This window comes from Acinonyx jubatus, chromosome D2 (assembly GCF_027475565.1).
Source record: "Acinonyx jubatus isolate Ajub_Pintada_27869175 chromosome D2, VMU_Ajub_asm_v1.0, whole genome shotgun sequence".
In the NCBI taxonomy this organism is placed as follows: Eukaryota; Metazoa; Chordata; class Mammalia; order Carnivora; family Felidae; genus Acinonyx; species Acinonyx jubatus.
Window position 1 is genome coordinate 20,132,905 of NC_069393.1, and position 25,358 is coordinate 20,158,262.

The window sequence follows — 25,358 nt, forward strand, 5'->3', positions numbered from 1 at the left end:
AATGGATGGTGGCCACTGCAGTAGGGAGGGAGCTATAGTCATGGAGAAGGGTAAGAGACAGGGGAGCATACAGGGGAACACATATGGAAAAAGAACACAGTTGGAATAGGCTTGGGAAGCAAGAGGGACTGAATTTTGTCAGTTATTGCAACCAGCAGGGTTAAAGCCTGGAGTTTTAAAACTCAGTGTGCTTGGTTGAGATAGAGCCCAGAGGACACTGGGGCTGCTCTAGGAGAGAGTGCAGGCAAACAACCTGCAGACACACAGCATGGAAACAGTGATATAAAGAGCATCAGGAGCACACATTGGGGAGGATATTTGGTTAACTTGGAGTATATCCCAGAGAGGCAACATTCATGGAGACACCCCACTGGGTATAAAGGAACTGACCACCAGTGCTTTATCCCTCTCTTATCCCTCAGCATAAGCACAGGGCCATCTTCAGTAAACAGTGCAGTGCCCACACTCACTATCTAACTTGCTTACACCAAACTTTGACCCTCCACAATCCAGAGGAACCACCATTCTCAGTCAGACTTACCTCAGTCACAGCATGGCAGGCCCCCTCCTCCAGAAGACCAGCCGAAACCCCTGCTCACACTGCATCTGCTGACAAGAGAGTATGTGGTGCCTCAGCTCTGGTGGCAGTGATGGCAGATCTCATTTCACAAACAGAACAGGGCACACCTAGTTAAAATGCACCTCATTCAAACCAGGGACCAAACAGTGCCCACAACAGACAAAGAGAGCCTCTGCGGACAACTTGCCTAAAGGATAAAGGACAAAACAGCAGAGCACAAACAACACACATTGGAGACACTCTTGTAAGTGCCAGGCCCTGGGGAACAGGAGACACCACACCAGAGGGTGCTCCAGGACCTCTTCTTCATAAGCCATTACCCTGAAGAACGGGAGATGTAGCTAACTTTCCTAACACACAGAAAGAGGCACAGAGACTTAGAAAAAGGAGAAGACAGAAATTTATCCCAAATGGAAGAACAGGACAAGGCCATTGCCAGAGATCTAAGCAAAACAGATATGAGTAACATGCCTGATAGAGCACTTAAAGTAATGATCATAAAGATATTCACTGGACTTAAGAGTGGTAGACAAGAGTGAGGCCCTAACACAAAGATAAGGGATAAGAATAGAGATAAAGGACTCAATAAATGAAATGAGAAACATGCCTGATGGAATGAACAGCAGAATGGAAGCATCAGGGAACTAATTAGTGACCTAGAATATAGAGTACTGGAAACCAATCAAGCTGAACAAAAAGAGAGGAAAAAGAATTATGCAAAACAAGAATAGACTTAGGACTCAGTGACTCCATCAAACATAATAACATTTGTATTATGGGAGTCCAGAAGAAGAGAAAGAAAAGAGGGCAGATAATTTATTTGAAGAGATAATAGCTAAAAACTAATCTAATCTGGGGAAGGTAACATATCCAGATCCAGGAGGCACAGAGAACAACAATCAAAATCAACAAAAGCAGATGTACAACCAAGACATTGTAATTAAATTGGCAAAATACAGTGATAAAGAAAAAAAAAAAATAAGGCAGCAAGACCAAAGAAAACCATAACTTAAAAGGGAAAACACATAAGGCTAGCAGGAGAGTTTTCAACAGAAACTTTCCAAACTGTAAGGGACTGGCATGATATATTCAAAGTGCTGAATGGGAAAAATCTGTATCCAAAAATACTCTATCCAGCCAGACTGTCATTCAGAACAGAAGGAGAGATAAGGAGTTTCCCAGGCAAACAAACACTAAAGGAGTTCATGAGCACTAAATCAGCCCTGCAAGAAATATTAAAGTGGACTCTGAGTGGAGAGAAGAGACCAAAAGTGAGAGTATAAAGGTAGGAAACAAAAAAGAAGTAACAATGAATATTCTGGTAAAATATCAGTCAAGGGACTCACAAAATTAAACGATATAAAATAAATAACATATCCCTAAAACATGGGAAGAAGAGGAGAAAAGAATGGGTTCAAACTTAAACCACCATCAACTTAATAAACACTGCTATATGCAGAAGAGGTTGTATGTAAACCTAATGGTAACCATCTATCAAAACCCACTAATAAATATACAAAGTATGAAGAGAAAGAAGACATCCAAAGATATAAATAAAGAAAATGAACAAAACATGAAAGAGAGAAATACAAGCAAGGATCAGACAAAATCTTCAGAAACAACTACAAAACAAATAAAGTGATAATGCTTATCTATCAGTATTTACTTTGAATGTAAATGGATGAAATGCTCCAATCAAAAGACAAAGGCTAACAGAATGGATAAAAAAGAGATGCTTCTATATGCTGCCTACAAAAGACTCATTTCAGACCTAATGACACCAGCAGATTGAAAGCGTGGAGATGCAGAAACATCTATCATGCAGATGGATGTCAAAAGAAAGCCAGAGCAGGAATGTTAACATTGAACAAAGTAGATAGTAAAGATTATAATGAGACAAAGAAGGATACTACATAATCATAAAAGAGACAATCCAACAAGAAGATATAGCAGTTATAATATTTATGCAGTCAACATTGGGACACTTAAATACATAAAACAGTTAATAACAAACTTAAAGGAACTAATCAATGATATAATTATAGTAGGGAACTTTACTACTCCACTTACATCAATGGAGAGATTATCTGAACAGAATATAAACAAGGTAATAATAGGTTTGAATGACACTTGGATCAGATGGATTTAACATATATATTCAGAACACTCCATCCTAAAACAGCAGAATACATCTTCTTTTCAAGTGCACATGGAACAGTCTTTAGAATAGATCACATCTTAGGCCACAAAACAAGCCTCAACAAATTGAAGATCAAAGTCATACCATCCATCTTTTTTGACCACAACACTATGAAACTAGAAGTCAACCTCAAGAAAAATTTGGAAAAACCACAATTATATGGAGGTTAAATAACATTCTACTGAACAATGAATGGGTCAATGTGGAAATTAAAGAAGAAATTAAAAAGTATGTGGAAACAAATGAAAATGAAAACACAATGGTCCAAAACCTTTGGGATACAGAAAGAGTGGTTCTAAGAAGAAAGTTTATAGCATTACAGGCTTACCTCAAGAAGCAAGGAGAATCTTAAATAAACAACCTAACCTTACACCTAATGGAGTTAGAAAAAGAAAACAAACAAAATCTAAAGCCAGCAGATGGAAGGAAATAATAAATATTAGAGCAGAAATAAATGATATAGAAACTAAAAAAAAGGGAAAAACAAAGCAAAACAACAATGAAACAGATCAGTGAAACCAAGAACTAGTTCTTTAAAAAATCAATAAAATTAATAAACCTCTAGGCAGACCTATCAATAAAAAAAAAGAGAAAGAATCGGGGCGCCTGGGTGGCTCAGTAGGTTAAGCGCCCGACTTTGGCTGGGGTCATGATCTCGCGGTCCATGAGTTTGAGCCCCGCGTCGGGCTCTGTGCTGACAGCTCAGAGCCTGGAGCCTGTTTCAGATTCTGTGTCTCCCTCTCTCTGAGCCTCCCCCATTCATGCTCCGTCTCTCTCTGGCTCAAAAATAGATAAACGTTAAAAAAAATTAAAAAAAAAAGAAATAACTCAAATAAAATCACAAATGAGAGAGGAGAAATAACAATGCCACAGAAAGGCAAATAATTAGAATATTATGAAAAACTATGGGATAACAAATTAGACAACCTAGAAAACATGGATAAATACCCGGAAACATATCAACTAACAAAACTAAAACAGAAGAAATAGAAAATTTTAACAGAACAATAACCAGCAAACAAATGGAATCTGTAATCAAAAAAACTCCAAACCAAGAAAAGTCCAGGACCAGATAGCTTCACAGGCAAATTCTACTAAACATTAAAAGAAGAATTAATGCCTATTCTCTATTCCAAAAAATATAAAGGGAAGGAAAACTTCCCAATTCATTCTATGAGGCCAGCATTACCCTGATACCAAAACCAGGTAAAGACACCACTAAAAAAGAATACTATAGGCTAATATCATTGACATACATAGATGCAAAAATCCTCAGAAAATACTAGCAAACCAAATCCAATAATACATTACAAATATCATTCACCACAATCAAGTAGAATTTATTCCTGGATTGCAAGGATGGGTCAATATTCACAAATCAATCAAGGTGATATCACATCACATCAATCAGAGAAATAAGAGATCATTTCAATAGATGGAGAAAAAGCATTTGACAAAATACAACATCCATTCATGATAAAAGCCCCCAAGAAAGTTTAGGTTCAGAGGGAACATACCATACCATATATGAAAAACCCGCAGTTAACATTATTCTTAATGGGGAAAATCTGAGAGCTTCCCCCTAAGGTCAGGAACGTGACAAGGATGTCCACTCTCACCACTTTTATTCAACATAGTTGGAAGTCCTAGTCACAGCAATGAGACAACAAAAAGAAAAGGCATCCAAATCAGAAAGGAAGAAGTCAAACTTTCACTATTTGGAGATGACATGATACTATGTCTAGAAAACCTGAAAGACTCCACCAAAAACCTGTTAGGTCTGATAAAAGAATTTAGTAAAGTCACAGTACAAAATTAGTGTACAGAAATTTGTTGCATTTCTATGTACCAATAATGAAGTAGCAGAAAGAGAAATTAAGAAAACAATCCCATTTATAATTGCACTAAAAATAATTAGATACCTAGGAATGAACCTAACCAAAGAAATGAAAGACCTGTACTCTGAAAACTGGGAAACACTGATGAAAGAAAATCAAGATGACACAAAGAATTGGACATTCTATACTCATGGATTGGAAAAACAAATATTGTTAAAATGTCTATACTACCCAAAACAATCTACATATTTAATGCAATCCCTATAAAAATATCAACATTTTTAACAGAACTAGAACAATCTTAAGGTTTGTATGGAACTATAAGACCTCAGATAGCCAAAACAATGTTGAAAAAGAAAAGGAAAGCTGGAGGCATCACAATTCCAGACTTCAAGTTATATTACCAAGCTGTAGTAATCAAAACAGTATGATACACAAAAATAGACACATGGATCTATAGAACAGAATAGAAAACCCAAAAATAAACCCACAACTATATGATCAATTATTCTTCAGCAAAGCAGGAAAGAATATTCAATGGGAAAAGGACAATCTCTTCAAGAAATGGTTTTGGGAAATATGGACAGCAACATCCAGGACTTTATTAAACCATACATAAAAATAAATTCAAAGTGTATTAAAGTAAGATTTCCTAAAACCATAAGAATCCTAGAAGAGAACACAGGCAGTAACCTCTTTGACATTAGCCATATCTTTCTAGATATGTTTTCTAAGGCCAGGGAAACAAAAGCAAAATAAAGTATTGGGACTCTATCAAAATTAAAAGTTTCTGCACAGTGAAGGAAACAATCAGAAAAACTAAACAGCAACCTTCAGAATGGGAGAAGATATTTGCAAATGACATTATCTGATGAAGGGTTAGTATCCAAAATATATAAAGAACTTACACAACTCAATATGTAAAAAATAAATAATCCAATTAAAAATGGGTAGAAGACATGAACAGACATTTCTCCAAAGAAGACCTCCATCAATTTGGCCAACAGACATGGATGAAGTTAGAGAGTATAATTATAAGTGGAGTAAGTCAGTGAGAGAAAGACAAATACCAAATGACTTCACTCATATGTGTAATTTAAGAAACAAAATGAGTAAAGGGAAAAAAAGAGCAGCAAACCAAGAAACAGACTCTGAGAACAAACTGATATTTACCAGATGGGAGGTACAAGGGGAGATGGTTGAAATAGGTGATGGAGATTAAGGAGCGCACTTGTGATCAGTACTGGGTGATATATGAAATTTTGAATGAGTGCATTTTATACCTGTAACTGGTATAACACTGTTTACCAACTGGATTTAAAATAAAAACTTAAAAATAAAAATTCTTGCACATATCTGGACACTAATGATTGTTAGCATACTTGAAGGATTTTATTTATTTTTTTTTTAATTTTTTTTTCAACATTTATTTATTTTTGGGACAGAGAGAGACAGAGCATGAACGGGGGAGGGGCAGAGAGAGAGGGAGACACAGAATCGGAAACAGGCTCCAGGCTCTGAGCCATCAGCCCAGAGCCTGACGCGGGGCTCGAACTCACGGACCGCGAGATCGTGACCTGGCTGAAGTCGGACGCTTAACCGACTGCGCCACCCAGGCGCCCCATACTTGAAGGATTTTAAAAGAAAAAAAAATTATTCCAAGATATTTGGAGACCCAGGCATTCAGGATTGAATTAGAAAAGTCATACATTAATTAGACCAAGGGTAGACTGAATTAGTATTATTTTTTCTATGAATATAATGTTAGATAGCTAACATTTATTGTCTACAACATGATAGATATTATATTAAATGTTTTATATGTCCTTATTACTTTATTAAATAGTCACTGACCGTATGAGGAAATGGATGTTTAGGTTATAAGATTTACTCAAGATCAAACAATTCCTTGTGGCATAGATAGAATTCAAACACTTGTCCATCTTACTAGTATATACAATGTTATCCAATTTGTAATTAACAGATTATGTGTAGCTATGATATAACTATCAAGACAGGAAATCAATTTGAGTATTAACATAATAGAGGATTGTCATTTGTGATGAATATTCAGAGATATACAAACACAGTTTACCTTTTTGATAATGAAACTTTAAAATTTGGATTGACTTTGACTTACCTCTGAGATCTGCTCATGGTTTCCAACATTACTTTTCTTGTTAACTTTATTCTGTTTCATATTTCCCTTCCGGATCAGTCCTCCAATTTACTCTTGGCTCTTCCTCTTTGTCCTCTTTTGAATGCTGTCTCAATATGCAGGCCTATTTCTACTTCTTGTTTAGGGTGCTGTAATTCTTACCTTTCAACATGCTCCAGTCCCACATAGTACTTCCTGTCTATTTCAGTACCTAAGGAATATTTATCCTCCCTTTCTTCCTACCTTTAATTTTGAAAGTTGGGCATCCAAAATTGTAATGATCTTAAGTCTGTAAAATACATATTCAGGTGGATGGGATACCACTAAATAATGTATAGAAAAAAATAATAAGTAGTAACTGAGTTTAGTAATATTAAAAGCATCAGTTCAAGTAACTGTTTAGTGTATTTTCCAAAGTATAGATGCACTGACATTAAGCAATGTAGTGCTTAACAGATTGAACTGATTAGATATTTTATCCACAAATAAAACTTCATAATGTAGACTCACTAGATGTTGGTAGAACCCTTCTCAAATTGTTTTGATCAAAAATAAAATATCTCCAGACATTGCCAAATATCCCCTGGGTAGGCCCTGAGGGGTCAAAATCAGTACAAGTATAGATTAACATTCATTTTTATTAGAAATTCATTCAATTTAATTCCAGACTTAAGGAATTAATGAATTAGAGTCAGAGAAACAATACCATGTGAAAATATACAATTTCAATATGAATTACCATTAACCTATTCAGTTAAGTTTTAGGATATTAAGGGCTGTGAGCATCTGTTAGGCTTTATATAAAACAGCTTTGAAAATACCCAGATTGTTAATTTAGTTACTCTTAACTACTGATATATTTTCCCACACTTAATAGACACCCAGTAGGAAATTAAACTGGGACGAGAGAACATAATGTAATGAAATAGTCCATGCACTTGGGGCCACAGAAAATAAAGTTACCCACTAGTACCATCTAAAGTAGCAAGACTTTTCTAATGTGAGGATCAGCTGTTTAATAAAAATGTCCAAACTTGGCTATATGTTGTAACTGGAGGAGGAAGTCAGACCAGACAGAATGCTGGAGGTGGCAAGCTTGCCCCAGATCAGTAGATTAACCAAACCAGGAATATAAACTGAGATGAAGTTTCTGTGCTGGAATCATCCATGTCTCTATTTTATTGTTGTTATATTTTTGTTTTCTCTTCACAGACTTCAGAATCCCTTAATCATAAAATTAACTTATATAACTGCCTCTTCAGATTAAGATCCAAGAGGAATATTCTGATAGCACCCTCTTATAGGAATTAAGGAGATCTATCCTTTACCAGACCTACAAATGTCTTCTTGTTCAAGGATGAATACACAGAAAAACTAAAATGAGACCTATCTATACAAAGATTCTACAAATAGAGAAAAATTTAGCAATAAGAGGCAGAATAATATTTCTGAGACAGATTTTCTGTGGTAAAAGCATGTAAATTTTATAGATTTTGAGTTATGTTTTCAATAAAATTCAAGATTAGATTTAAGGAAACAAAAATGAAGATTAGATAAGATAATAAACTAATATATAAAGAGACCTAATTCTGAATAGGAAAAAATATAAGAAAATTTAAAATGCTGTATCAGTTTTCAAATTCAAAGAATGGAAGCCATACTGGAAAAAAAAAAGATATGGAGGAAACACTTTGAATCTTTTGTTCAGAATATATAGGGAATGACAGATGAAAATAGAAGATAATATATATGGAGGTCAAAAACAGATCTGATATTCCAGTACTAACAATTTCCAAGGAAGATTCAGAAGAAATGGAACAGAAGAATTGTCATGCAGTCAGATGCCTAGGTGATTAATTAGGACAAAGCACCAAACCGAAAGTAATAACCAAGCCTTTATTTACTGAGACGGTACAAGCGAGAAGCAAAAAGAAGGTGAATCCGCAGTGTTCTATTATTCCCTACTGAATAGCACCAGGCAAGAGTCAGGTAGATGCAACACAGATTGGGGGTGAGTGGGGTGATGGTGGAAATGTCACACTGCTGAGGAGCTCCAAGTGAAAGATTCCTGCTATTGCATAAAGGGGGGTGAGGACAGGGCAAAGGGCTAGGACTGGAAAAGAACCAAGTTAGAGTGGAGAAAAGTGCCTCACCCATTGCCCCCCATTAAGGAGGTCTTGGGGAAGTATTTAATAAAGGAGGAGGCACCTGAACTAGGAATGCAGATGTATATATGATCATAGCTGTCGGGTGAGGGGGGGAGGAAACCTGAGTCCTTGACTGTAGCTCCTTCCCGAAAACTAATGCACTGACTATATGCACCAAGTGTAATATATGGAGAGCAGCATCCGCCATGAGGTCTGCCAAGCAAAGCCTTGTAATTGCCTATTATTGGATCTGAAAGATAGGATTTTGGTCTGGATCCAACTCCACATTGAATTATAATTTTAATAATCCCATAAAACACAGGAATAAAACAAGTTAGATAAAGTGAAGAAAAATCAGACCAACCCCAAACTTCTCAGCAACTTTTAATGCCAGAGAACAGGATAGTAGAGGAACAGCTGCAAAATTTTTAGGCAAAAATTCTATATTTAATTCAGTTATTCGTATGAAAAGACAATAGCAAAAACATTTTCAGAAAAACAAATATTCATAAAATCCTTTCCTGATTTGGAAATGGATCACAGAAAATCTGTTTCAACCAACTAAAAAAAGTCAAGCTAAATAACTCAAGATTAGAGAGGTCATGTTTAAAGGATTGACACTGAATAGAAAAACCATTTGAAATAATAAAACCCAAAGAATTATTGTAAATAGATTATGACATAGAATACACATATCATTATTTTGAAGGAAATATTTCATTCCTGCAAAAATTTTAAACATGTTGGCTCTGAAATCTAGAGTACACCATCAAAAATTCAAAAGTAAAAATACCTGTTTCTTCATTTAACATATGGAAGGTTTTAACAGATACTTGTTTCACCCTTGATAGTGAAGAAACATAACTTCTAGTAGAATAAAAAATGGGCTTTAGAACTTCCAAATTACTAGAGAAAAGAGATTCCAAGGAAAATAGAATCCATATAGTGAAAGATAGAATCAAGGAAGAATAAAATATATAAAACATAAAATAAGATCTCATAGGCAAGAAGAAACATAAGTGTAAGTTAAATATTTCTAATAAAAGGCAAAATTTCTCAAATTGAGTGAAAATACTGAAGAATACCTAAAACAAAATTATTGAAAATGATTTAAAGCAAAAAATAAGGGGCGCCTGGCTGCCTCAGTCAGTAGAACATGTGACTCTTGATATTGGGGTTGTGAGTTCAAGCCCCATGTTGGGCATAGAGCCTACTTAATTTTTTTTGAGGGGGGCATAGAGCCTACTTTAAAAATAAATTAATGGGTCAGCTGGGTGGCTCAGCTGGTTAAGCGTCTGACTTGGGCTCAGGTTATGATCTCCCAGTCCAGACTTTGAGCCCTGCTTCAGGCTCTGTGCTGACAGCTCAGAGCCTGGAGCCTGCGTCAGATTCCGTGTCTCCCCTCTCTCTGCCTGTCCCCCGCTTGCATTCTTCCTCTCAAAAATAAACCTTAAAAAAAATTAAATCAATATGTGAATATATATATATGATATATAATATATATATATGAAATATATAAATTTATAATACATATATATTTAAAATATATAAATTGTATATATAAATATACAAATAATTTTAAAGTGTAGGAAAAAAAAGATATTCCACATACAGGGAAATTGAAATAAAGCAGGTTACAAATTATTTCAAAGTATATATTACATTTATTAAGGTAGTCATTTTTTTTTATTTTTTATTTTTTTTCAATATATGAAATTTATTGTCAAATTGGATTCCATACAACACCCAGGGCTCATCCCAAAAGGTGCCCTCCTCAATACCCATCACCCACCCTCCCCTCCCTCCCACCCCCCATCAACCCTCAGTTTGTTCTCAGTTTCTAAGAGTCTCTTATGCTTTGGCTCTCGCTCGCACTCTAACCTCTTTTTTTCTTTTTTTTTCCTTCCCCTCCCCCATGGTTTCTGTTAAGTGTCTCAGGATCCACATAACAGTGAAATCATATGGTATCTGTCTTTCTCTGTATGGCTTATTTCACTTAGCATCACACTCTGCAGTTCCATCCACGTTGCTACAAAGGGCCATATTTCATTCTTTCTCATTGCCACGTAGTACTCCATTGTGTGTATAAACCACAATTTCTTTATCCATTCATCAGTTGATGGACATTTAGGCTCTTTCCACAATTTGGCTATTGTTGAGAGTGCTGCTATAAACATTGGGGTACAAGTGCCCCTATGCATCAGTACTCCTGTATCCCTTGGGTAAATTCCTAGCAGTGCCATTGCTGGGTCATAGGGTAGATCTATTTTTAATTTTTTGAGGAACCTCCACACTGTTTTCCAGAGTGGCTGCACCAATTTGCATTCCCACCAACAGTGCAAGAGGGTGCCATTTCTCCACATCCTCTCCAGCATCTATAGTCTCCTGATTTGTTCATTTTGGCCACTCTGACTGGCGTGAGGTGATATCTGAGTGTGGTTTTGATTTGTAATTCCCTGATGAGGAGCGACGTTGAGCATCTTTTCATGTGCCTGTCCGCCATTTGGATGTCTTCTTTAGACAAGTGTCTATTCATGTTTTCTGCCCATTTCTTCACTGGGTTATTTGTTTTTCGGGTGTGGAGTTTGGTGAGCTCTTTATAGATTTTGGATACTAGCCCTTTGTCCGATATGTCATTTGCAAATATCTTTTTCCATTCCGTTTGTTGCCTTTTAGTTTTGTTGGTTGTTTCCTTTCTTGTACAGCAGCTTTTTATCTTCACAAGGTGTCAGTAGTTCATTTTTGCTTTTAATTCCTTGCCTTTGGGGATGTGTCAAGTAAGAAATTGCTACGACTGAGGTCAGAGAGGGCTTTTCCTGCTTTCTCCTCTAGTGTTTTGATAGTTTCCTGTCTCACATTCAGGTCCTTTACCCATTTTGAGTTTACTTTTGTGAATGGTGTGAGAAAGTGGTCTAGTTTCAACCTTCTGCATGTTGCTGTCCAGTTTTCCCAGCACCATTTGTTAAAGAGGCTGTCTTTTTTCCATTGGATGTTCTTTCCTGCTTTGTCAAAGATGAGTTGGCCATACGTTTGTGGGTCTAGTTCTGGGGTTTCTATTCTATTCCATTGGTCTATGTGTCTGTTTTGGTGCCAATACCATGCTGTCTTGATGATGACAGCTTTGTAGTAGAGGCTAAAGTCTGGGATTGTGATGCCTCCTGCTTTGGTCTTCTTCTTCAAAATTACTTTGGCTATTCGGGGCCTTTTGTGGTTCCATATGAATTTTAGGATTGCTTATTCTAGTTTCGAGAAGAATGCTGGTGCAATTTTGATTGGGATTGCACTGAATGTGTAGATAGCTTTGGGTAGTGTTGACATTTTGACAATATTTATTCTTCCAATCCATGAGCACAGAATGTTTTTCCATTTCTTTATATCTTCTTCAGTTCCCTTCATAAGCTTTCTATAGTTTTCAGCATACAGATCATTTACATCTTTGGTTAGATTTATTCCTAGGTATTTTATGCTTCTTGGTGCAATTGTGAATGGGATCAGTTTCTTTATTTGTCTTTCTGTTGCTTCATTGTTAGTGTATAAGAATGCAACTGATTTCTGTACATTGGTTTTGTATCCTGCAACTTTTCTGAATTCATGTATCAGTTCTAGCAGACTTTTGGTGGAGTCTATTGGATTTTCCATGTATAATATCATGTCATCTGCAAAAAGTGAAAGCTTGACTTCATCTTTGCCAATTTTGATGCCTTTGATTTCCTTTTGTTGTCTGATTGCTGATGCTAGCACTTCCAACACTATGTTAAACAACAGCAGTGAGAGTGGGCATCCCTGTCGTGTTCCTGATCTCAGGGGGAAAGCTCTCAGTTTTTCCCCATTGAGGACGATGTTAGCTGTGGGCTTTTCATAAATGGCTTTTATGATGTTTAAGTATGTTCCTTCTATCCTGACTTTCTCGAGGGTTTTTATTAAGAAAGGTTGCTGAATTTTGTCAAATGCCTTTTCTGCATCGATTGATAGGATCATATGGTTCTTATATTTTCTTTTATTAATGTGATGTATCACGCTGATTGATTTGCAAATGTTGAACCAGCCCTGTATCCCAGGAATGAATCCCACTTGATCATGGTGAATAATTCTTTTTATATGTTGTTGAATTCAATTTGCTAGTATCTTATTGAGAATTTTTACATCCATATTCATCGGGGATATTGGCCTGTAGTTCTCTTTTTTTACTGGGTCTCTGTCTGGTTTAGGAATCAAAGTAATACTGGCTTCATACAATGAGTCTGGAAGTTTTCCTTCCTTTCTATTTCTTGGAATAGCTTGAGAAGGATAGGTATTATCTCTGCTTTAAACGTCTGGTAGAACTCCCCTGGGAAGTGATCTGGTCCTAGACTCTTATTTGTTGGGAGATTTTTGATAACTGATTCAATTTCTTTGCTGGTTATGGGTCTGTTCAAGCTTTCTGTTTCTTCCTGTTTGAGGTTTGGAAGTGTGTGGGTGCTTAGGAATTTGTCCATTTCTTCCAGGTTGTCCAGTTTTTTTTAGATTCTATATTGTTTATTTCTGCTATGATCTTTATTATTTCTCTTCTTCTGCTGGGTTTAAGCTGTCTTTGCTTATTTCCTTTAGGTGTGCTGTTAGATTTTGTATTGGGGATTTTTCTTGTTTCTTGAGATAGGCCTGGATTGCAATGTATTTTCCTCTCAGGACTGCCTTCGCTGCATCCCAAAGCGTTTGGATTGTTGTATTTTCATTTAATGTGTTTCCATATATTTGTTTATTTCTTCTCTAATTGCCTGGTTGACCCACTCATTCTTTAGTAAGGAGTTCTTTAACCTCCATGCTTTGGAGGTTTTCCAGACTTTTTCCTGTGGTTGATTTCAAGCTTCATAGCATTGTGGTCTGAAAGTGTGCATGGTATGATTTCAATTCTTGTATACTTACGAAGGGCTGTTTTGTGACCCAGTATATGATCTATCTTGGAGAATGTTCCATGTGCACTCCAGAAGAAAGTATATTGTGTTGCTTTGGGATGCAGAGTTCTAAATATATCTGTCATATCCATGTGATCCAATGTATCATTCAGGGCCCTTGTTTCTTTATTGACCGTGTGTCTAGATGATCTATCCATTTCTGTAAGTGGAGTGTTAAAGTCCCCTGCAATTACCACATTCTTATCAGTAAGGTTGCTTATGTTTGTGAGTAATTGTTTTATATATTTGGGGGCTCCCATATTCGGCACATAGACATTTATAATTATTAGCTCTTCCTGATGGATAGACCCTGTAATTATTATATAATGCCCTTCTTCATCTCTTGTTACAGCCTTTAATTTAAAGTCTAGTTTGTCTGATATAAGTATGGCTACTCCAGCTTTCTTTTGACTTCCAGTGGCATGATAAATAGTTCTCCATCCCCTCACTCTCAATCTGAAGGTGTCCTCAGGTCTAAAATGAGTCTCTTGTAGACAGCAAATAGATGGGTCTTGTTTTTTTATCCATTCTGATACCCTATGTCTTTTGGTGGCGCATTTAGTCCATTTACATTCAGTGTTATTATAGAAAGATATGGGTTTAGAGTCATTGTGATGTCTGTATGTTTTATGTTTGTAGCGATGATCTGGTACTTTGTCGCACAGGATTCCCCTTAGGATCTCTTGTAGGGCTGGTTTAGTGGTGACAAATTCCTTCAGTTTTTGTTTGTTTGGGAAGACCTTTATCTCTCCTTCTAGTCTAAATGACAGACTTGCTGGATAAAGGATTCTCGGCTGCATATTTTTCCTGTTCATCACATTGAAGATCTCCTGCCATTCCTTTCTGGCCTGCTGAGTTTCAGTAGAGAGATCCGTCACAAGTCTTACTGGTCTCCCTTTATATGTTAGAGCACGTTTATCCCTCGATGTTTTCAGAATTTTCTCTTTATCCTTGTATTTTGCCAGTTTTACTATGATATATCATGCAGAAGATCAATTCAAGTTACGTCTGAAGGGAGTTCTCTGTGCCTCTTGGATTTCAATGCCTTTTTCCTTCCTCAGATCAGGGAAGTTCTCAGCTATGATTTCTTCAAGTACACCTTCAGCACCTTTCTCTCTCTCTCTTCCTCCTCTGGAATACTAATTATGTGTAGATTATTTCTCTTTAGTGCATCACTTAGTTCTCTAATTTTCCCCTCATACTACTGGATTTTTTTATCTCTTTTTCTCAGCTTCCTCTTTTTCCATAATTTTATCCTCTAGTTCACCTATTCTCTCCTCTGCCTCTTCAATCCGAGCCGTGGTCGTTTCCATTTTATTTTGCAGCTTGTTTATAGCATTTTTTAGCTCCTCCTGACTATTCCTTAGTCCCTTGATCTCTGTAGCAAGAGATTCTCTGCTGTCCTCTATACTATTTTCAAGCCCAGCAATTAATTTTATGACTATTATTCTAAACTCACTTTCTGTTTATATTGTTTAACCTTTTTGATCAGTTCCTTAGCTGTTGTTATTTCCTGGAGATTCTTTTGAGGGGTATTCTTCCCTTTGGTCATTTTGGATAGTCCCTGGAGTGGTGTGGAACTGCAGGGCACTTCCCCTGTTCTGTCTTGAATAACTCCCGTTGGTGGGTGGGACCACAGTCAGACCTGATGTCTGATCCCTGCCCTCGCTGGGGCCACAGTCAGACTGGTGTGTGCCTTCTCTTTCCCTCTCCTAGGGGCGGGATTCATTGTGGGGTGGCCTGGCCCGTCTGGGGTACTTACACACTGCCAGGCTTGTGGTGCTGGGGATCTGGCGTATTAGCTGGGGTGGATAGGCAAGGTGCACGGGGGCCTGAGGGGCAGGCTCAGCTGGCTTCTCCTCAGGAGATCCACTTCGGGAGGGGCCCTGAGGCAGTGGGAGGGAGTCATACCCACCACCGGAGGTGTGGCTCTGCAAAAGCACAGTGTTGGGTGTTTGTGTGGTGCAAGCAAGTTCCCTGGCAGGAACTGGTTCCCTTTGGGATTTTGGCTGGGGAATGGGCGAGGGAGATGGCGCTGGCGAGCACCTTTGTTCCCCGCCAAACTGAGCTCTGTCATCCGGGGGCTCAGCAACTCTCCCTCCCGTCGTCCTCCAGCTTTCCCGCTCTCTGAGCAGAGCTGTTAACGTACAACCTTCCAGATGTTAAGTCCTGCTTGCTGGCTGTCCGAACACAGTCCGTCTGGCCCCTCTGCTTTTGCAAGCCAGACTCAGGTCTCTTCTTGGCCGGCAGGCAGCCCCTCTGCTCCGGGCTCCCTCCCACCAGTCTGTGTAGGGCGCACTGCCTTGCTGCCCTTCCTACCCTCTTCTGTGGGCCTCTCGTCTGCGCTTGGCTCTGAAGACTCTGTTCTGCTAGTCTTCTGGCGGTTTTCTGGGTTATTTAGGCAGGTGTAGGTGGAATCTAAGTGATCAGCAGGACGCGGTGAGCCCAGCGTCCTCCTACGCCGCCATCTTCAACACTCTCTCAAGGTAGTCATTTTTAATTGAAAAATGATATAATCACCAATGAAGATATAACTATTATATACAGTTGACTCTTGACCAATGCAGGGGTTAGGGGCATAGACCTCCTGTGCAGTCAAAAATCCACATTGTAACTTCTGAGTGCCCCAAAAATTTACAAATAAATACCTACTATTGACCAGAAGCGTTACCAATAACATAAACAGTTGATTAACACATATTTTCTATTTTATATGTATTAAATAATATATTCTTACAATAAAGTATGCTAGCAGAAAATGTTAAGAAATTCATAAGTTAGGGAAAATACATTTAAATTATTGTACTGTATGTTTATGTTGTCTGTTTATAAGACGAATTGTCTGTCAGTACCTACATCAATATTGTCTTATATGATACAAAACACTGTAGATGTTATACGTATTACTAACACTAGACATCAAACATGAAAGGACAATGTGAAAAAGAAATTCATATTTATTTACAGGTATAACAATTCATGCATTGGTAATGAACAAGCAGTAATATGATTACTTTTATGTTTGCCTAGTATGATCAATACAATTGCCTCATGGCAGCTTAGCCTATACAATGAGGAATGAATTGTTATAATATTTGTATGGCATACAGTATTATATTTATATTCATAATACAATATTGGGAACACTGTTACATTAAAAAAACTTATCTATGACTATAGGCTAATGCTCATTTTCTCCTATCATAAGAGACAGGGGCATGTTGTATGGTAATGTAATTCTTTAAACGCAAAGATATAAAACAGTAAGAAAGACAACACATTACTAATTTCATATTAAATATCACTCACCTTATGCCCATGTAAGGATAGGCTATCCACTTCCAGACAAGTCTTGCACACAATCTTCTACATGATGAATACTTAGGCAGTGATGAAGATGATACAGAACATCTCATACAATTTTTGCAATAAAGTTATTAGATTTTAGCATAAGAATGCTTATAAACAAACACAACAGATGAATTTATCAACTGTCCAGTGGGATGATTATTCACTATTCATTAAGTAGAAGGGAATCACCATAAAGGTCTTCGTTTTTGTCTTCATGCTGAGTAGGCTGAGGAAGAGGAGGAAGAGAAGGGATTGGTCTTGCTGTCTTAGGAGTGGCAGAGGTTTAGGAGGTAGAAAGGGAAGCAGGAGAGGGAGGCACATCTGGTGTAATTTCATGGAGATACATTGTAATTTCTATCTGACTTTTTGCTTTTCCATGTTTCTAAAAATGTTTCTATATGTTGCCAATCCTTCTTTCACCAATTGCTTTAGTTTCAGTGCCCATATCATAGAAAGGTCCATTGTCATAAAAGAAGGAAAAGAAGTCCTGAATACTCAGAGCCCTTCTGTCAGATTGTCTGATTTCAGTTTGTTTTCTGGTACTGATTTTTCTACATCTTTTTCTCATTGCTGGCACTGGTCCGTAAGTTCTCATCTCTATCAAGTTGTCTTCTGTAATTTCCTCTGGTATGGTGTTTATTAGCTCTTGAATTTCTCCAAGATCTGTGTCTTCACCCCCCAACTTTTTTGCCATATCCAAAATCTCTTTCATGGTTTCATGATTGGTGAAACACAGTTTTCTGCAGCAGATATTTATTGTTTGGGGTTTGATGGCTTTCACAGCTTTTTCTACTAACAATGATAGTAATTTCAATTGTGTAATCCTTCCAGACTTGCATGATTTTCTTTCTATCAGTGCTCTCTTCCATAGTGTTGATAATCTTTTCCATACAGTACTGTGTGTAATTAGCCTTTTAAATGTCCTCATGACACCCTTATCTAGAGGCTAAATTAGAGGCATTGTGTTTGGATGTGAGTAGACTACTTTGATGCCTTTGGTATTGAATTCATAGGGTTCAGGGTGGCCAGCAGCATTGTCCAATATCAAAAGAACTTTGAAAAGTAGTCCCTTACTGGCATGGTACTTCCTGAATTTAGGGACAAGGCATCAATAGAACCAATCCAAAGAAAGGGCTCTCATTGTTTAGGCCATCTTGTGCAACCAAAAGACTGACAGCTGGTATTTATCTTTTCCTTTCAAGGCTTGGCAGTTAGCAGCTTTATAGATCAGGCAGTCCTGATCATAAGCCCAACTGCATTTGTTAACCAATTTCCTCCTGCTCACTCCTCTCACTTGCTAATAATGTCCTATGTGGCATTTCTCCCCCCACCCCTGCAGAATAGGGCACTTTCATCTGCATTAAATACTTGTTCAGGCATATATCTTTTCACCTCAATGATTTTTGTAATGGTATCTGGGAACTCATCTACTGCCACATGGTTAGCAGAAGCTGCCTCTCCTGTTAACCTTGACATTTTTTAAGCTAAACCTCTTTCTAAAATTATCAAACCATCCTTGGCTGGCATTAAGTGCTCTAGCTTTAGATCTGTCACCTTCCTTTTGCTTTAAGTTGTCATATAGCTTTTTATGGAATCATATTAGATTCTATAGATATGCCTTTCTTATAGCCATCCTGCACCCACATAAAAGCTTCATTTTCAATGAGATAAAAATATATTTCACAAAAAGTATAAGGTTTTCATGCCTGCTAGCACAGCTGCAGTGAAACCCTCACGATTTTCATTTTGTTTTTCTTTTTTTCTTTTTCTTTTTCTTTTTTTTTTTTACAGTGGTTCTTTCTTACATGGGATTCATTTATCTTAGAATGGTGGGCAACCACAGCTGAAGATCACAATCTTCAGTACATATCAAGCAATTCAACTTTTTCTTGTATGTCATGAAATGTGTCTGTTTCTTGGGAGCACTGCCAACATCACTAATGGCACTTCATATGGGTCTCATAGTGTTATTCAAGGTTTACAGTACTGCAGTAAACACAAAAACTACATGAGAACTGCAAGAGATCACTTTTTATTGCAATATGCAGTTTAGTGGAGGGACAAACTGCTCATGTGGAGATGATTAGCATCATACCGTGTTTTAAGCATACACTTGCAACACTTGAGCTCACCACAATAGCAATAGGAGGTGGCTATGAAATTACAGTTCAGTATGTACTACAGTTAATTTTATGGAGTTATGATTTAATACTGCATCTTTGTTTGTTTACATTTCTCTTGACTGCAAATAGTGCCATATACAGTCTGCAAGTGTATGTGTAAGTTTTGATATTTAATAAGTATATTTATATTTTTATACAATGTAATACACACATATGCTGTAGCATCAAGATATAGAAAGCAAAATGTTTTAGACACTGAAAGGGAAATAAGCTGAAACACAATGGTAGAAAGATACTTCAAGTAGACCAAAAAGTAAGAATGAGACGATCTGAATATTTTTCCTTTTATGGATTGTGCTTTGGCTGAAGTCCAAGATCTCTTCACTTAAGCTAGATCCCAAAGACTTTCTTTTTTTTTTCTAAGAGTTTTATGGTTTTTATGTTTTACATTATTTTTTTAAATCAATTTTGAGCTAATTTTTGTATATGGTGTGAGATTTAGGTCAAGGCTCTTTTTTTTTTTTTACTTTTTTTTTTTAAATTTGTTTTTTAACGTTTATTTATTTTTGAGACAGAGAGAGACAGAGCATGAACGGGGAGGGTCAGAGAGAGGGAGACACAGAATCTGAAACAGGCTCCAGGCTCTGAGCTGTCAGCAACAGAGCCTGATGCGGGTCTCGAACTCACGGACCGTGAGATCATGTCCTGAGCCGAAGTCAGCCGCTTAACCAACTGAGCCACCCAGGCGCCCCATTTTTTTACTTTTTTAAGATAAAATAAAGTTTAACTTTTCCCCATAGAAACACATGGATGTTTTAAATAGCAATAAATGGAATTGATAAGGGTGTAAAAAAGGACACATAGAGTAGTTGGGAATATACATTGATGAAAACAAATGTGATTCAATATTTGCGTATCTTGGCATTTATCCAGAGATAAATAATCATAGATATACACAAAAATACATATAGAATAGAGTTGACTGAAGTGTTATTGCAGGAAAACACTGGAAACAATCTACATGTCTAGTATCAAAATGACTGATTAGTAGAATAAAATACACCAAGTTTAGAATTATGTGTAGTCATGTGAAAATGTTCACAATCTATTAGATGAAAAACAGGTTACAAAACATTAAGCACAATATGTTAATAGTATAGAGATTGCAAGTGATTTTTATTTTCTTCTTTGTGTTTTTTCCTAAATATTAAGTAAAGCATAGAACAGTTTAATGTTTTGTTGTGGTTACTATTTATTACTGTCTTAATTAGTTTTTCTTTCATGGCTTTAAAAGTATTGCAGAATTTTAAAGTTGTTTTTATGAAGAGGAAAAGTATATAACAGACTATATCTCTGAGTTTGTAATGAAAGTTATTAAAATATATATTAATTTAAATATTACACATAAAACTTTAAGTATAAAATAAATATGCTGATAGGTACTGTAGTAAAAGATTTTTTTTCACTAAATTTTAGGAAAGAAAAAAGATACGAGAAAATTGCCTCATGGTTGCTATTTTTAAGGGAAGTAAGCTAATACCTGCAATTTCTTTCTTAGAAAGATAGCTCAGGGCTTATTATTAAAACTACTTTATTACTTAAAAAAATTTTTTAACGTTTGTTTATTTTTGAGACAGAGACAGAGACAGAGCACAAGCAGGGAGAGGGGCAGAGAGAGAGGGAGACACACAGAATCTGAAATAGGCTCCAGGCTTAGAGCTGTCAGTACAGAGCCTGACACAGGGCTTGAACTCATGTACTGCAAGATCATAACCTGAGACCTCAGCTCAACCAACTGAGCCACCCAGGCAACCAACTACTTTATTACTTAAAAAAAACAACAACAACATTTTCTTACTTTATTCAAGCTGAGTCATTGATTCCCTTTTAACTACTGTAACTAAGATTTTAGATTAGCTTCTATTGTACCACTCTATTATGAAGAAGAAAAGTCACTCGTTATTTTCATAGCAAAACTGGTGGGGCAAAGGGGCAATGGTACAAGAAATATGCTAAAAATATAGAGGCCCTCAATAAAGAGAAAGATGGTCTATTCCAGTTGTTACAAGAGTACATCTAGGTTATTAAGCAGGTATACTTTTCATCTTTATTCAAGATAAAGCTACTTTATCAAATTGAGTCATACACTTCATAAGGTAATCCTGATTACCAAATAACTTTTTTCTCTACTGTATCTTTCAAAAAGATAAATACAAAGAAAACATCTCAGATTCTAAGGTGGTTAATGAAGGACTTTGATAGCTAAAGTAATTTAAATCTCTGTATAAGGCTATTAAAAGAAAAAATATATCATTGTATGTGTGTATTGTATTTTCACACAGATGAATGCATACACATATGTTATAAATGAGACAAATAGATTATGTTTCATGATTTCTGTTTTGTAACATGGCCCTAAAATTAAGGAATAAGAATTGTAATGAATAATGTTTGTTTAGAACAACTTTTCTAATTCTTGAGAGGAAAGGAGGAAAAAAGCAAATTTCAAGGATTTCCATTTCTTATAGATTGGATAATATATAGAATATATTGACAGTATTTTATTGATATATAGAAGTTCATAATGCTGTAACAACGCAGTTTATTCATAGATTGAAGTATGTGCTACTACAGGTAGATGTGAAGTAGGCTTATTATTCTTTTGTACACTTAAAATGTTTTAGTGAGTCTAGATCTTTTCAAGGTCCATTTAATACAGAGCCTGTGTGTACTTCTCAGCCATCTTCTTAAAAATGTAGAATTATGCTGGACACTCATGGATATTTAAAAATTGCCTTCTTGGTATGTTTGAAGGGCACATTTGAACTAATTATGAGAGTCTGGCAATAAATTATAGCAAATGTCTTCAGTATTAAACATATTGAACTCCATCTAAATGAATCATAAGTTTTTTTTTTCTCTTAGATAATTTCTCAACTTTCTTGACACATCTCTAGTCTCCTTTTTCAGCATTCTCACTATTTTTTTCATATACCATGTGCTGAATTAACTAAAATGAAGACGAATTGTTTCTTAATGCTTTTTCCACTGCCTCCATTTAGAATGCTATGTCCTCAACTTTTCACTACTGTCTTCACTTGTTGAAATTCTGCAACAATAGTGGAATTTTAAATGGAAAAATTTTGTATCTTAGTGTTTATATGTTGAAATTGCATTTTCATTAAATTGGATCAAATGTAAAATAGCTTTCTTTTCCTCTGTATGATCTTAAATAACACTTTTTCCACTCAGTTGTTATGAAATTATACAGAATCATAATGTAAATGAGTTCTACAGAAACTTCTACCATTAGCGTCCAGAAAGTTTTTCAGTAGTGTTACTTGTATTTTAAAGATAATTTGCAATCAGAATAATAGGTAAAAACTTTGAGCTTTTCTAAATAGAACAAAAATTACTAATGTTTGAGTATTTATTGCCTTCCTTTTCCCAAGTCCATTAAAAGGATTCTACTTAGTTTCTTTCCTTCCCTTGACTTCTAAAAGGCTTCATTTAAGTCCCAAGCAATTTGGGGATTCTGTTAGTCCAGATGGGAAGGAAAGAAAAGGGTGAGAGAGTAATTTCTGTGGCAGTTTTATAGAGAGGGAATCTGGGGAAACTGGGGTGTGAGGGGAAGGTACATAGAAGAAAGAGGGATATATGTATGTATGTGTGTGTGTGTGTGTGTGTGTGTATAAAGCTTATTTCTTTATATTGAGAGAGAGTGCATACACATAAGTGGGGGAGGGGCAGAGAGAGAGGGAGAGAGAGAATCCCAGGCAGGCTCCATGCTGTCACTCTGGAGCCCAATGCAGGGCTTGATCCCATGAACCGCGAGATCATATTCTGAGCCGAACCCAAGAGTTGGATGCTTAACCAAATAAGCTGCTCAGGTGCCCCAGAAAGAAGGATTTTTAAAAGTATTGTTCAAGAAATGATAATAAAGAATGTAAGTTATTTTTTTTTATTAGAGAGAGAACATGCAAGCAGAGGAGAGGGACAGAGAGAAGGAGAGAGAGAATCTTAAGCTGACTCCATGCTCAGTGTGGAGCCCAACACAAGGTTTGATCCCACAATCCTGGGATCATGACCTAAACCGAAATCAAGAGTTGGATGCTCAACCAGCTGAGCTATGAGGTGCCCCAAGAATTTAAGTTATTTTGGGATTAGTTTTCAGTTGCCATCAGGTTCCCCTGATCACAACACAGCTTGATATGAGACAACATGGGTGAAAGATTTAATAAAACTGGGAAGTGTCAACAGTTGTATATTCACAATTGAGATGGGAATATGAGGGCAGGAGAATACAATCTAATCTGCAAGTGGAAGTTACTGCCTTCCACTTTTTTTCCACATTCATTTTTGTTGTTTTTAATTTTTGTTCATCAAGAGATGCTATTTTATTCCATTAAAGAACAAATTATGTAGCTAATTTGTGATCTACCACTTTTTATCATATGAATAACAATTACACTTATTTTTTCTCCTCTGGGGCATTGAATTTTATGTTGGCTTGGGGGAAAGGAACATAGGAAGGAGAAGTGGAGTAAAATTTGATCCAGTATGTCTTTCACTATGAAACAAACTTGGCAAATTCATAGTTTTTCTCTTTTTGACCTATCCTCCATCATATTTTACTTTATACTGTTAGCTAAAGTTTCTCTTTTAGTTTGTCAGTTCCTCTTACTGGAAATGCAGGAAACTGTCTTTAAAGTAACCACATGTTAGATCAAGTTCTTCAAGATTTTAATGGTATCAATCAACTTGGCAGTTGTTTTTTTCTCTTTTAGCCTTATTTATTGTCTTAATACTCAAAATTAAATTTATCAAGGCACAACTGGTAAAAAGATTCCTAGAATATCCTTGATATAATAACTTGTAAGAGAATGGTCTTCAATATTATCTGTATATGTAGTATAACCATCACATCACATCCTGTTTCTATACATAAATTTCCAAAACTAAAGGAAAAAGGAAGAAAAATGTTTATAGACTATCACTGACACCTCATATATTTTTTAAAGAATATTTTTTATTTGACTGGATTCTTTCATTAGCAACATTTTTGGCATCATCTAGTTTAAAACACCTGACATTACTTTAGAGCAGAATTAATTGGTCGTGTAGGAAAAATGATCTCTTGGGGCTTTTCAGATGGAATCTACAATGTAAGACTCATCTTTCATAGATTAGACAGATGGATTATCAATGTTTTGTTTACATTCTATGAAAACAGAAATTGGAAAAGTAAATTGAAAATGTAGAGGTTCCACATTCAGTTCTTCTAATTCAGTTCTGCTTTTTTCATTGGTAAAATGATTTTGTAAATGACATTAGCTATCATTAGCACTCAAATTATTTCATGAACAAAATGAAATCTCAGATTTAGTAGTTAGATAATTGAGTTCAGAACTGTATACACAACTGATGGCTTTTTCTGGAAAAATACATTAGTTGGAAACTACCTGTGCCTTGTTTTCTTGCAGGGAACAAATCACAAGACAGTGGCATAGCAGAAATGGAAGAACTTCCAGTACCACATAACATCAAAATAAGCAACATTACATGTGACTCATTCAAGATTTCATGGGAAATGGATTCAAAGTCAAAGGACCGTATTACACACTATTTCATTGACCTCAATAAGAAAGAGAACAAGAACTCCAATAAATTTAAACACAAGGTAAAATCTTAACACACACTTATATTCATTTGCATCTTAAAAACTTTAGAAATATGAGGACATTTTAAAAGGAATAATGTTCTATTAATTACTTATACGATGTGTTTGACATTGGAAGAATAAAAATTACATGTCAGTTTAAAATTCTATTCTAAGAGATTTTTTTAGGAAAATGAAATGTCAAGTATACTATTAAAATACAGTTTTTCCCAGAAAAGGTAAAATCATGACTCTCATATAGACATAAAAATGAACATGTGTTAAAGATTTAACTTACTAATTAACTGCTGAGGTGTTTCAAAGGATAATCCAAAGAATGTACACAGTTATGGATCAGAATACTGAAATAA

General features: G+C 36.1%; 1 protein-coding gene across 3 annotated transcripts in view; it reads left to right on the top strand.

Annotated features, from left to right (window-relative positions):
- The window catches only part of PHYHIPL (phytanoyl-CoA 2-hydroxylase interacting protein like), a 94,281-nt gene that overhangs the window by 39,824 nt on the left and 29,099 nt on the right, over positions 1-25,358 (top strand). For all 3 annotated transcript variants that reach the window (XM_015072837.3, XM_027062044.2, XM_027062042.2), the window contains exon 2: positions 24,812-25,008. In XM_015072837.3, coding sequence (XP_014928323.2) covers positions 24,812-25,008 — 197 coding nt within the window. The remainder of the gene's footprint in view (positions 1-24,811; positions 25,009-25,358) is intronic.